The 15643-nt window shown below is 31.1% G+C and overlaps 1 protein-coding gene across 1 annotated transcript in view; it reads left to right on the top strand.

Moving 5' to 3' along the window:
• The window catches only part of LOC124369900 (kinesin-like protein KLP2), a 49765-nt gene that overhangs the window by 29266 nt on the left and 4856 nt on the right, over positions 1-15643 (top strand). Inside the window, exons 4-8 of the mRNA XM_046828061.1 lie at positions 2950-3132; positions 6762-6929; positions 8512-8748; positions 12552-12731; positions 14649-14862. Coding sequence (XP_046684017.1) covers positions 2950-3132; positions 6762-6929; positions 8512-8748; positions 12552-12731; positions 14649-14862 — 982 coding nt within the window. The remainder of the gene's footprint in view (positions 1-2949; positions 3133-6761; positions 6930-8511; positions 8749-12551; positions 12732-14648; positions 14863-15643) is intronic.

Raw genomic sequence — 15643 nt, 5'->3', positions numbered from 1 at the left:
ATGATTAGACAGTAAATTAAAAACCGGCCGGCACAGCTGTCGGTTGTTTCACTGTTCCATGTTCATCTACATATAACCTCACGTTGTAATGCAGACAACAGCATTGTTTTAACTATCCTTGCTGACGTTTTGCTGTGTGACATCTAGCAATGTTTGCGAATTGTAAATGTGTTGTGCTTAGTCTTTCTGACAAGCTTAAAAATTATAGAATGATTTTTAAAAAGGTGCAAAGTGATAAAGTTTAGTTACTGCCTCTGAAAAATCCCCAGGACTTGGCAGCAAAAGAAACAAGTCTCAAGTATTAGGCAAACAAACAGGTTCAGCTGTTTATTTTAGGTTCATTTTGTAATGTTTTTATTACATCTAAATAACTAAACAAAGAAAATTAAGTACTGTATGTGAAATCCCTACTTTATATGTATTATACATACTGTAATACTGTACTATAGTGTTGTTAAAATGTATTGTAGTATTTATTTCTAGTGTTTTAATGTATTTTATTTGTCCACCACCCTTCCCACTAACCTCAACAAAAAACAACACTTTTTCCAAAAATGTTCAATTATCCGAAAAATCTACTATCCAAACATCCCCTGCAACCAATTTTTTCCAATTGGTTTTATTGGTTTATTTAATTTTGTAAATTATAAGAGTACTTTATGTGTAACTAAGCGTTTAATTCAACAACTACCCTATGGCAGTTTGGTAAAAGAATGGCCTGTCTGGTCTAGAGGCGTTACATAAACATGCTATAAGTTGCATGATTTTGTAGGGCAAATGAGGACAGTTAAAGTGCTGTCATGTTAGACGCTGAGCCCAAGTAGGCCAGGGCATCAGCTCTTTTGTTCCCAGAGATCCCCTCATTAGGGTTTAGGGGTAGTTGTAAGCCTTATTTTTCTACTCATAATATAATGCCTGTACCCTGCATTTTCATTTTTCAAAATTTAATTTATGTAAAAGAGAATATTAACGACTTCCTCTGTTTTAATGGTATCCATAGTTATCAAACAAGAAATGTAAACACCTTAGTCCTGCCTATTCCTAGACTAGAAAAATATGCAAAGAGTCATAAATATTTACAAATAAATTTTTTTAACAAACTCCCTGAATCATGGAGATTATTAGATTTTAATTCATTTAAGAGGCAGGTTTCTAGTTGGCTGTCAAGTCGTGCATTTTACTCCATAAGAGAATTTTTTAGAATATAATATTAGTGACAGTTAAATGTGGGTATTTTAAAATTTGTATGTAATGTAGTATTGTACTATATTAGTATTAGTGTTTGTGTTATTTATTGCACATAATATGTGAACTAACCAAAAAATTACTATATTATTATTAGTATTGTTATTTTTATGTATCTTTAAATTAGCAAGCTGTGATATTTTATTGTAGGAACTGACGAAGCCTGTTGTAATTTTGTATTACTTAATGGTTAATAAAAATCTTGATTCTTCTTGATTCTCATGACCAGGAACTGAACAAACAGTCACATTGTTGATTCTGCCAAGGGAAAAATAACTTGATAGCAATCCCAGACAAGTTTGGAGTTGAACACACAAAAGTTCTCTGGTATTTCTAGTTGACATCTGATCTTCTCTCCCTAGGTAGATCAGTGTCTTCTCGGGTTATGGGTTATGGGTCTGATTACGGGACAAGGTCACCTGAGGAAACATCTTCATAGTCTGCATTCTCCGGGAGAATCCGCTCTGTAGAATGTGTGACAGCAGGAGGAGACTGCCGATCACCTGCAATAGCAAGGGAGAGCTACACCATCTTTGAATTTCCCCAGGAGGATTTGATTAGTTGTTTTTAACCCATTGGCCTTGTATCACGGGACGGTTCCGTGACAGCTAGTCTGGGCTCAAAATTTATATCACGGAACCGTTCCGTGACAAGTACAGCGCCATCTAAATCATTTTTTTTTAACTCCTTTTTCAACCAAATGTTAGTATAAATTAGACTAATATTGTTGTAACACATAAGAAAAACTGCAATACTACAATTAATTGAAATTTAAATGAATAATAAGTTACTTGTATAAGAATATTAGTGTACTACAAGAGAGAAAAAAAATCAATATTCTTGAAATTTTCAGTATTTAGAAAAAAAATGTATTCTGACAAACTATGCATATATATATATATATATATATATATATATATATATATATATATATATATATATATATATATACACACACACATTCTAGTATTGCTAGGTAGAGAAATACATTTCAAATAAAATAAAAGCAACAATGGGGTATTTTATTTTATATTATTTGAGTAACAATTTTTTTTAATTTAAAAATTTCCAAAACTTTTTAGTTTGTACAGCATTATTATTTTTAAATTATGACCAAATTTATCTATTTATCTATCTATTATCTATCTAATCTATTTATTATTAAAGCCCATTTCATGTTAATCCAAAAAGATATAAAATATAACCAAATAACTTGAAAAATTAATTTTTTATAAACATATAACAAAACTCTTACGTTTTTAGCATTTTTAATAGGATAACTCCAGTTGAGCTGATAGTAAAAATATTTATAAGCCAATGGGTTAAAACTGCTGAAATTGTAAACTGGTTGGCCTCATGGTACACGTTCGGAGTGCACAAAAGACCCTTGAGGCTTAAGTGCATGGCAGTAGCCCACCCCTTAGAAGAAGAAGAGCCAATGAGAAACGAACAAGTGACATATTATTGTATGCTCACTGCTGACATTACTTGGTCAGTATTATAAACAGTTATTATCAGTAATAATAACAGCGAGATGAGTAACATTAACTAATGTAAAAGCTGAAATTTTACATTATTTATTGCAAGTCCCACTAACACCATTCTAATCTTAAGCCATAACTGTTGGTTGTCCATAAATGTGGAATAATAGTTTAGATTGTAACTTGCAGGATCAATTAATAATCTTAAAACATTCTGTTTCAGTTGAAGGATAACAAAGATCAGTTGAGTCATATTGCCCCATATCTAGAAAAATGGGTTCAAAATGTAGAGCAATTGGGAATAGATAACATGAGGGAAGTCGTGCAGCCTAATATTGACTTCATACGAAACCAGTTAGCAACAATCAATGTTGCCACTGAAAATACATTGGAATTCGTCAAAAAGGTAACAATGTTTTAAGTATTACTTTGATAATTATAATATATCTTTAAGTAAAGTCTTTGAAATTTCTCTCCAAAAAATATATTCAGTAGTACTGCAATTTGTGTTTTAGTAGTAAGTAATTGAGGTGTGTATAATTCTTTTAATGTATAGTTTTTATCAAAATTCTAATGGTTTGTATGAAATATCTCCTGAAGAATCCATATTTAGTCTAAACCTGGGTTTCATAAACCCAGGTGTTTACATGTAATGCAGCTATGACCAATAGTCATGATGCTGGTCGTTAGTTTATCCATTGTTCAAAATCTAATAGAACAAAATTAATAAAATAATAATTAATCAATTGTATTTTATTTATTATTTAATTAATCATCAAATAATGAACTGCAGTTTTAAATCAAATTAAAAACTACAATACAAAAATAAAGCAATACAAAATGTTTTGTAAAAGTTAAATATAAAAAATCATCTTGAATATAATTTCTGTTAAAAGTATATAAGAATTATTCATAAAAAAACAATTTTCATTATTATATGAGTATATACACAACATATACAGAGCATGTATAATTTTATTACCAAACTAGTTGGAAAATTCTGCTGTTCTTTGCAGCTGTCCCCTCTGCTCCCCCCCCCCCCATATTTTACGACCTTTTCAAGGGCCTTGTGATCTTTCATATACACCGGTATCTTTAATACATGTTTCTCTAAATCTATTAAGGTGAAATTTCACATATAAATAAAACATACTATTTAAAGCAAAACCATATGCTCAACAATTATTTTTTGTAGTAATTTGTTAAAACAATGAAAAAAACTAAAACACAGTAAAGTTTTGGTAAACATTGCAATTTATAGTTTAAAAACCAAAATACAACATCAACCATGTAAGCTCAATCACTGTAATTGTAATCCGAGGTCAAAACCCCCCAGGCACTCCACTAAATAGAGTTTGGCAATAAAAGCTTATCATTATTATTGCTCAGTTTAATGAGTCATAGAGACAGAAAAAGAGTGGGAGTGTGCCATGAAACAACTTTAGAAATAGTAATACATTTTATTCGAATATATACAACATTAAGTTCTGTAATCAATGTTGTTGTTTACATATGCACTACAGGTTCGATTGCAGCCTTTTAGTCCCACTGCATCTAGACACATTAGGTTCCCCCTGATAAGAACTTTATCTCATGAAAGACAAGTTCTCTACTAGTGAATTTTTTATAAGAATAGGCCGATCACCTGATTCTGATTTCTGATTTCACCTTTAACCCTCTCCCGCTCGCAAGGCATGAATCGGCACGGCCACCACATAGCCACTGCAGCTTAAACAGCACAGATCGGCACGCACTGCTTTACCCACTAGAGCCGATTAGTGCTGCTCTCGAGTAGCAATATTTTGTACTACTACGGGTTGTTTGCTATCAGGAGGCCATTTACTTTACTTTTACAGTAGATTTATTCCATTATTTTGCTATTTATATTAGCTGTGGGGAAACAATGGCAGGTTGTAGTCGTACACTCCGTGACAGTGAAATCGATCTCGTTATTAGTAGTGATTTCGAAGATTCAAGTGAGTGTAGTGATGTACCAGAGCTTTGTGAAGTGGTTGGTGGCATTGAGGATGTAGTTCGGAGTGATTACAGTGGCAGTGGCAGTGACGGCGAGCCAGACGATGACCTTCACCAAGTAACTGCGCAACAAACAACCCCGCGCCCAGCTGTCCGTGTGCCCCCTCCCTGGTCTCGTACAATCAACTTCATTGAACCAACATATAGTAAAATAATTAATATATATAATTATAGTTAATTACAGTGACAGAACGTGTGTAAGTTGAGGCACCGCGTATTTTGACCGAGCGCGACCGGCAGAGCGAATTAATTGAGGTTAGAAGCACCGTGAGTGCCTGGAAACAATACAAGCGGGAGAGGGTTTAAAGCCTTATTCTGCCTGTCTCCATGAGTCACGGGCCTTTGCAAGGATCTTATTAAACAGACTAAAGTGGAAAGTCGATAAAGAACATGTTAGATTGTACTGATAAGAAGTGCTTCAGTCTCAGGCAGGAGATGAACTTGCGCTATCAAAGCTACTTCTTGAGCTCTGCCATGAAAATTTCAAATAACATACCAGCCACTAATACTTCATCCTCAGATCTATTGGGTAACAGTCCTGTTTTGCCTGACTCTTTTCATTGGCAAGTAATCCGGCGTAATGATAATATCAGGGTGGTCTCAAGATATCTAATTCCAAAAGTATGGACTATTATTGGTTCTATAATTCAATATTAAAAAAACAATTCAATACATAAAGGAGCCACTAGCTTATATCATAAGTAAATGTCTGGAGACTGGCTACTTTTTTGACTCCTTAGAAATATACAAGGTCATTCCAATTCATAAAAGAAGTGACAAATTTTTGCCTGAGAACTATAGTCCAATATCCATTGTCCTGATTTTCTCAAAAATATTATCGTTAGTAATACATGATCAACTTTCATCACATTTCAGTCAATACAATCTTATTTCTCAGTTTTGCTTCCAAAAAGGTACATCAACTACATCTGTTGTTATGGAAATTTAAATCACATTCTTTATGCATTAGAAAACAGAAAATCAGTAGATGTCCTGCAAATTCATAAAAAGAAACATTACAAATAATATTTTCCTTTATTTTATTTTTGAGCTTATTTTTATAGATATATGCATGAAAATTTTTGTTTATGTAAAAAACATTATCATATCTCAGGTAAAGTACATTAAAGTTAGCTAGAGAGTAACTAAAAAATAATAAAAATGATTGTTTTCACAAATATATGAGGGCTATCCAGAAAGTAGATCACATTTCGCTCTGTAACCGTTAGGAGTGGGATTTTTAAAGTCAGGGTGTTTTTCCGTTCAATGGCTATCCAGCCATGCTAGTGAGACGTTTCTGTCACTCCTTGTTGTTGTTTTACACTTTAATCTTGCATTCAAAACGTCTTTAAAAAGTATTTGAGACAGCAATGATGTATACCCAGCAGTAAAAAGATACCACTTCCAAAACGTGTGTGATATGTCAACCGAAAACGTAAATTTTGTAAAAAAAACTTCACAAAAAACTTCTTGTTTATTTCCTTTCTTGTTTTTAATATAGTAGCTTATGTTAAATATATATGTGTTATATTTTTTTTACTTATTATCTGTTATTTCTTTACCAGACTTAAAATTTAAAACAGTGTAAATATGTATACGAGATGTATCTGCTGTTGTTTGCAAAATGCAAACTTGCTATCTTGTCCACTGGGTATTGGCTCAACGGCAGCCACTGTATCTAAATTGTAGTACTCAACAAGATAACTGCTTTTCTTTTTTTCAGAGTTAGTAGGAAAAATTTCCTATTTTGGTTAAAAAAATTTCAATTACTTCCCCAGTGACCTTCAGCTTTTGGCACCCCCAGCTTATAAAAGAAATTTAAAGACATTTGTTACTTTGAATGCTAATGTAAATTTTAGTCGAATTGTGTTTTTGTTAGTTTTAAATGTATTTTAAGAATTCTGACACGAGTTCATTTTATACTGTAGTAGGGTACAGAAATCAATGAGTAAATCAATATCACACACATTTCCTGATTTACAATACTTACTTCTTTTATAGTATGATATGAAGAAAGACTTGCTGAGGGGTGAAGCAGAAATCAACCTTGACAACTTCAATGAAGCAAAAACGTGTATCGAGAACGAGCTTGAGCTACTTCTGAATAATGCAGTAACAGCTGTGAAGAAAGCTCAGGAAACCAGTTTCAAAGCCAAGTTCGCAGCTAAGGTAAACTAACATTCCAGATATTTCTAAAAAAATATTCTTTGGAAGAATTGTACAAAAGTAAATTACCAAAATTTGTTATTTAGTATTTTGTATATTATTATAGCCCTGAACAGCATACAGACAATTAATATTAACACATACCGACGTCATACAGTGCAAATAGTAGTCATAAACGCTACTGTAATTTCAACTTCTAACAAGATATCGTGTGACGTTAATAAGTATTAAAACGTGAAGGTTGTCATCATAGTTCAACATTTTTTTAAACAGCAAACAAACACAATCAATAAATAAGTAAATAACAAAACATAACATGTGATAGTCATATCACACACAAATTTTTAGCTGATACAACATTGCAGCCGGTAGAAGACAGGACAACTAATACTAGGTGATGCCAGTACCAAGTGAATCCATGTTATCAGCTGATTGCTCTCATTTCACATGCATCTGCCTAATGCACCATTTAAAAAATGCTTATACATTTTTTATTCTTCAGGCATGTTTAGTATGCTGCCTTTGTGGCATTGATGGAGAATTTACTTAGTTGTCATTCTGTCCATTTAATGTGTGGTTATAAAAAAGACCTTAAATTTAAGGCACAGTCCTAGACCAATATCCTCGTGTATGGAATAATAACATATTTGTACCACAAAATCATTCTTTGATGACAAAAACAATGGAATAGTTTGTAAAAATGTATATACTTATCCTTGGCTTTATTTATTTTTAATAGAAAAAAATAATCCCTGAATTAACACTCCAAATTAATAAATGTAGGCACAAAAGTGGCTTTGTACATAATTCTTATCATTACCATTCGTATAGACTTTGCTTTACTAAAAAACTTACAAAAATCTTTGTGGATACATTTTAAAATTTTTTTAGTTTTTATATTTTCAACTGCCACCCATTGTTTCCCCTCTCTTCATTATTGTAAAATCTTCGTTCTAATAAATTTAAAATAACATGTTCAATAAATATGTCAAAAACTACTAAAATGAGAGAAATACTCCACGTTCAGGGGTCTCAACTATGCAATTATGTCGGTTTCTGGGAAACCACCACGATTTCAGGTACACAGTAGTTAAACAAAATTGCTCTCTACGTTTTCAATGTAACAGCATTTTATAAAAACTTCTCCTTTTTACTTTTATTCAACTTGCTTTAAGCATTGTGGAACACCAATAATAATATATTGTAGTCCGTATTTGGATGCTGTTGTATCATTATTATCCATTCTATATTTTAGTTTTACTCCATTTTCCATTTTCTGCCGACTTGCGAAAGGAATTTAATAAACATAACAAAAACACAGGTCCTGATTACCTATAAAAGAGTACCTATGTATCAGTAATAAAGCTTCGGTCACAAACAAATTTTGATCCTGCACTATTTAACTAAAGCTCAAGATACAGTATCCTTGAACTTCTACACCTAGCTTGGCAGAAGCTAAATTTTGTCAGCTCAACACAATGAAATATATTTGGTGAAATTTAATGAAATTTTAACTTTGTTACTTGAAACATCTTGTGGAATTTATTTACTCACCTCTTCTGGTTTTTATAATGTTGTCTTTCAGAAAGTCAAGGCACTCAAAGTTGCTGCTGAGGAAGTGGAAATGTATTCAACCAAGACCCAAGAAGCATCTGCTGAAATTGGAAGAACCTTGAAACATATGTCTGAAAGCATTGACAGCATAGAATTGTATGCTAAAAAAGACTTAGAGTCTTATAAAAAAGCTGAGGATAATACCTTCAAGGAGATGAAAAAAGAAAATGAATTGATTCATGAAATTAAAACCGATCTCTTAAATCAAGTTAGTATATCTTGTAAAGTGCCAATAGATAATATATACCAAGTAGTAAGAATGTTTGTTTAGTTATTACTGATAATTGATTACTATTGATTTATCAGTAGGAAAAAATAACTATTAATTTTTTACATGGTGTGCCAGACTAACCTGACTTGGGTGAGAGGAGTGAGAGATTATGATTTTGATACATTTTGGTCTACTACTGAGACAGTATAGATTGTTAATTTTTATCATCAAAACATTGGCTTAAAGCACATACTTAGATAGGAACTGAAAAGCTTTGGTAGAATCGTGAGTTTCTATTGACAAAAGTCGCTGTTTCAAGGTTTTTGTTTAATTTAGTTAACTTGGCTTGTTGATCTTACTATATTAGAAAAATTGCTATATAAAGATTGATTGGCAGGTGTTGACAGAAGAATTTATAGTACTGAAGTTGCAAAACCTTTGAAAGTTACATCAAATAAAAATAATATTATTTTCTATAATGAGTAAGTCTTTTAGAATTTTATTTATAAACTTAATGTCTGCCGAGCTTGGTTTTTTATAATGAAATTCAAACGAATGTTTATGTACTGCCAATTGGTTTCTATTTCAATTAAAGTAGTCGTGACTTGACCCTAATCAAGGTAATTTGTAAACATTTAATCTGACTATCATTACTCTTTCAAGTATATACATTCCATAAACTTTCAAATTTAGGATAATAATCTTTCACAGAATACCGGTCCTTTAAATTTAGTAAAAAATTGCCTTTTTTGAAGCTGCAGAATGCTTTGCAGATTTTTATTACTAGTGGCCCCATACAACGCAACTCCAAAGGTTATATGAGAATGTATGTGGGTTTTTTTACAACATAGTAAATGGTTTTTTGAATTTCTATCAAGCAATATTTGGACATGGCTTTAAGAGCAAATAATCTGGAAGAGATCTTTTTTTGCAAAGCCAAAATGTACTCATCCAAAATCAGGTTCCCATCTAAAAGTAATCCTAGAAATTTGGTGTTTAATTGAGAAATGTTTACATTGTCTATTGTTATATTTGGCATGTGTTTATTCCTACTTTGTTTTGTTCAGAAAGAAATTAATTTAGTTTTGTTAAAGTTTAGTAATAAATCTTTACATTAAATTAGGTATTATACATAAAAGGTTATTGTAGTTCAGTTAAACTTTCGTTCACACTATGAAAATAGTTCTTAAGCATAAAAAATTTCTTGAAACCTATAGAGGCACCTTCCTGTATATTCCGTAAATTTTGTGAAGGTGTGAATTTTGTATATCAGATAAAAATTAGTGTTTTTGGATTTATTTGAATAATTGTTTACCAAGGAAAAGAAAATGCAGTTATCTTTATTTTATTTGAAAAAAATGAAAATGAAAAATTCTTTATTTATACAGGCAAAGTTAGGGCCGCATGGCCCTTTCTTACACTTAACCTGCGACAACGTAAAATTTAAAACATGAAATAAATATTATCTTAAGAATAAAACAAAAATAATAATGATAATAAAATAAAGAAATAATTACATTTACACAATGTGGTGAAATTAATGTAACATTTTAATGTGTTATAATAAAAATTGAACACATTAATAAATTAACCATCTCTGTTATTCTTAAAACATATAAAATAAAATTATATTTTTAATATACAAATAAATTTGTGTTTTTAAAATTCAATATCTTAATCATAATTGTGTTGGGTAATTATGAATGACTGGACCTAAAAACAGTTTGTTTGCATGATGCACTGAACTTCGTATGGTTCACATCAGAATTCAATGCCTTATGTAAGGTAGTAATAAATACAGGGTTTCCGAAAAAGATTGCCGGGATTTTTAACGGCCGTTGCTAAAAAACTATTCAAGATAACTCAACGATTTAAACGTCAAATGGAAGTTGAAATAACTAAGTTTTGTTTTCCGTGTAGAATAGGAGGAAACATTGACCTTGGTATGTGCAGAACAGCTGCCCTGTGGCAGTCCGCCATTGTAATTGACACGCCTGACACCAGTCATGAGTATGATGTTTACGGTGCAACAGAAGGTACAGTGTGTTATGAGTAAATAGAATTGAAATCGAGTGGTAGTGTGTAGTGTCGGTTTTGAGTTGCGTATCGAGGTCAAAATTCGTAAGATGATAAAGCAATTCATTACTGGTTTAACCAGTTTCATGACACAGTAAGTATGTTACTGTTATTTTTGTAGGTGTGAAGTCTCAATGCTCTATGAATAACATCGTGGACTGTCGATTGGGGTATGTTTAACTGAAGACTTCATTGGACAATCAATTTTTTCGGCCTTCTTACGCCAGATGTTTTGATTTCTTTGATTTTGTTTTTTTTTGGTCGACGAGTTAAACTGGGGTTACACGGAAAACAAAACTTAGTTATTTCAACTTCAATTTGACAATATATATATATATATATATATATATATATATATATATATATATATATATATATATATATATGTATAATCAGGTGTATATGCTCTGAGAAATATTGAACAAATTCAATTGCTGAAACACGTGATATATGTACTTACAAATTTTGTCCTGTTTTGTATTCATAAATATATATATATATATATTTCCCTGCAAATCTCTATAGCATTTCTACTGGAGAAATAATTGTAGGATAACTTTGTCCCCAATGAACAGCTGTATAGCATAACTCTATATAGTTGAATAGAAACAAGCAAAGCAATATATAAAGTTAATAAATATTCTGATTTTATATCATTTGTAACAAAGTACAATAATCTTTTTCCGCTTTGAATTTTAATACTCTATTTAAAATGATTCCACTTTAATGTGTTAAATTACTAAACCTCAATATTTTATTTTATAATAAATTTAAATTGTATGTTAATTCTGTCATAAATACAAAAAGTGAGTATACAATTAAACTGAGGATCAGTTGAAATTTACATATGAGCACTGTGTCATCTGTAGAAGGAAGAATATCTAAGTATAATTTGAATAATTAATTTACATATATTATGGACCTTTATAACCTCACCTTATATATATTATCAGTTCGTCTGCCAGATATATAGCAAAGTTGTTTTTTCTGACAATAAATTATTGTCCAATACATAATGCTTTGATTGATTTATATATGAGTGTCCTATATTTTAGACACACAGGTCAACAAAGAAAGTGGATGATAATTCTTTACTTACATTTTTTATCAGTTTTTTATGTGTATCAAGTGCATGGAAAAAAGAAAGAACCATGAAGAAGTGCATGTGTGATCTTGTTGTGCATGTACTACAGACAATCACTCTTTTAGGGTCATTTATGGCAATTACATAGCCATAGAAATATATAACATTTTTATATAAGGTAGTCATTTGTATTTGCATCCTCATTTATATAGTTAAATTTTGTCACCTATTATCAAGTACTAACTGGTTTTGTTTTTTGATAAATATTCAGATTCATTTTAAAAAATAAGAAAATTAACTCTATAAACAACAAACAATGACTTTTGTACTCAACTAGTATGACCTGGACAGTATCTAACTTGAGCAGCTGAGTACAACAAAATTTCCTCCAAATAAATAATTACACTGCCAGAATTGTACGTCAAGGTGAGCTGTGGTGATGTGGAATATCCTAGCAACTGTCTTGTAGGCTTTTCAAGAAATCTCAAAACTTCACTCATAATTATTATACTATAATGTATGCCACTATCAGTCAAAATACTTGTGTTTTTTTTTAATATTTACTTTGTTATGATCAAAATGATATTAAGCCATTGTCAATTAGACGACGTAATTATAATTAATATATTTATTTGTGCAGGTGAATGAAAAGACGACAGAAATGATGTTGCAAACCATACCTGTCCAAGAGAAAATAGGCAAATTAGCTAAGGAGAGCTTTAAACTGATAGATAGCCCGTACGGAGTAGTGGTAGGAAGGATGGGAGTTGCAGCTGCTTCTGCTGAAAGTTACTTGGAATACATACGAAGCCTGTGTGAGGTAGGTGATTTCTGTTATAACATTCATTGTATAACACTGTTATAAACATTTCAATTGCAGACATCTTTTGACTTCGCTACACACCAATAAAAATAGTATTTTACCAAGATCTTGTTACATATGACCTCTAGTTTATTGAACAATATTGAGAAACTGTTTTGTAATGTGGCTACTACAATGAATTGTACAAGTTAGGTGGTGATTTGGTTATTGGTTTAAGAAATATGATTTTATTTAGGGAGAACACGATAAAAATAATCTGATATCAAAATTGTGTTTAACCTTCTTACTGCCAACTGCCGTATTTACAGCAGTAAGCAGACATTTCAGAAATTTGTTATTATTTGCATATTTTCAATGTTTAGGTTTAAAACTGAGTATCAATCGATGACATAATAATCGAGCTATCGATTGAAGTATATTATTACTCAATAAATCAAACTTTATTCCTCTTTGCATGGTTAGAAGAAACAACTTGTGGAAGCAACTGTGGGTAGCTGAGCGGGCCCGACCGACTGTTTTATTAATTATGTCTACTGTTGTGTTTTGTTGTCTGCCTAATTGATTCATTTTTAGTTTATGTTTTGTTTTGGTTATTAGTTGTAAGGGTTGATGAAGACACTCTCAATTTTAGGGACAAATCGAGTGATGTAAGAGAACTATTAGCTGAATTACGCCCAGCATCCTTATCAGGCTTGTTCAAGGTTAATTTTTTGTGAATGAAAAAAGCTATAAAACCATAATAAGTGACTATTAATATTTCTTGAGTTTTCCTAAAAATAATTATATACAATAAGTCGTACATAGATTAAATTTCAGTATTGTAAAGCAATTGTACAAAAATGCTGAAAATACATACCGTAATAGTGAATTTTGTGCAAAATGTCAGCATTACTAAAAAGAAAACCTTTTTTAAGTAAAGCTACTAAACTTTAATATATTATGGGTAAGTACAAAATATATATTTTGGGATTTTTATAAATCTTTCACACATATATGGTAAGATAGTACAAAGTTATAAAAAATTGGACAAAACTCATATCCAACACTAAAATCTTCTTTGAAATAAGAAAATAATAATGGACATAATTTATTATTATTCTTTGGAATATTCTAAAAACAATGATAATGATATATAATAAGTTATATATCTGAAGAATTTTTAGAGGTATATAACAGTTTAATGTAAAGCTTACAAATGGCTGAAAAAAGAGTGCTATTACAGGAGCAGACACCACCACTTCGAGGATTAAATTCAATACCAATTTCTGTGTTATTTGTAACAGACTAAATGGTTTATTTTGTTACCATTACAGGAATTAGGTTAAGTAGGAGTGGCTAGCCGAAAATGTCAAACCAACCTTAGCCATGGTAAAAAATGTTGAGATACAAACATAAATATGTTCTTATATAGGATAATATTTATACTAGCATATAAGTTACAAGGTGAAAAAAATTAGCGATTGTTCATTTGTTTACTGCTGAGCATCGAACACATCCGCACATAGACGCAGCAGATGCATGGCTATTCATGAACATACATATAGGAAATAGGAACTGCAAGCTAATGTCTTTAACACTCTGAAAGGATATGAATTCAAGAAAAGTCTTTGGAGTTTCTTGGTCAGCCATCTGTTTTACATACACCCTGGAGGAATTCATGGGCTATGACAACTACCCAGTGTATTCTGTTCCATGTTTCCTAGATTTAAGCAACAATTTAAAACTATTTGACATTTTACTGCGCTTAAGTGTTACTTAATAAAGAATTTAACTGTGGTACTAAAAATCACGTCAATAATACAATCAAAGTATTAATTATTCCTTGCTCTAATAATTTCAAGATATGACATTAGCATGATGAATCTTCAAGTATATTTCTGTTTGCACAGTAGTTTTGAATTTCAACTGTTTCAGAACGTTGATGTAGGAGCCACTAATGTCATCAATGAGCTGAATAATGAAAGCGATAAGTACAAGGAAATCTGCCAAGAGGCACTAAAAGTGGGTGAAAATGACGACCCCAGTTCTGTGGGAGAAATTGAGGCACTTAGACAAGACACTGCTCGAGCACTTTCTGACATTAAATCTGATGTCGAACACCTCAGTTATATACGAGATGTCCCAACAGGTTTGTTACTCTTGCAATCCTATGTGCCATAATTTTTCTTTTATTGGAGAATGTGTTAGGTAAGATAAATAGATAACATTAGGCATTATTTTCAATCGATGATCAGACCCAACTTTTTATTATTTGTTTTTTTTTAATGTATGATGGGATTCAATTTGGTATTAGTACTTGACTATTAAAAAAGTATAAATTATAGATTTACCCTCATCCATACGAATGACCACCTATCATAGGCTCATATATCACCTATAGCTTTAATCCTGGAAGCATCTATCAGAAATTCTAAAGTGTACAATTTTTGAAGGTTTTACAGGATCCCTTTTTACATTCCATAAAAAATCTTCCATGTAGTAAGTACATGTATAAAGTGTTATACATAATTTTTATTGTTAAAAATCGGAGAACAAAGCTACACAATTTTGAAGTAGAAATAACAAAATATATAACTTTTACACCATATATTGTATTTATTATTTGACATGTGAAAACATATATTACATAACAGTATCCACATTATAATAAAATATAAGATGTTTTAAAAGTATGAAGTAGTCAAATTGTAAGAAATTTAGCTGTTAACACAAAAATATAGTGTTATGGGGTTCAGAAATAAAAATGGAAATAATTTTTATGTTTACAGAGAAAAGAGCAAAGTGGAAAATTTTAACCCATTTTCAATTGCTAGTCAACACAATGAAACAACCATAATAAAATTTACTCTCATCCAAGTTAAAGTGTATTCCCTCCGTTTTGTGAAGTTAGCTGATTTAGATCAGTGTAT

This window comes from Homalodisca vitripennis, chromosome X (assembly GCF_021130785.1).
Source record: "Homalodisca vitripennis isolate AUS2020 chromosome X, UT_GWSS_2.1, whole genome shotgun sequence".
NCBI lineage: Eukaryota > Metazoa > Arthropoda > Insecta > Hemiptera > Cicadellidae > Homalodisca > Homalodisca vitripennis.
This window is presented reverse-complemented; position numbering and strand designations above follow the sequence as displayed.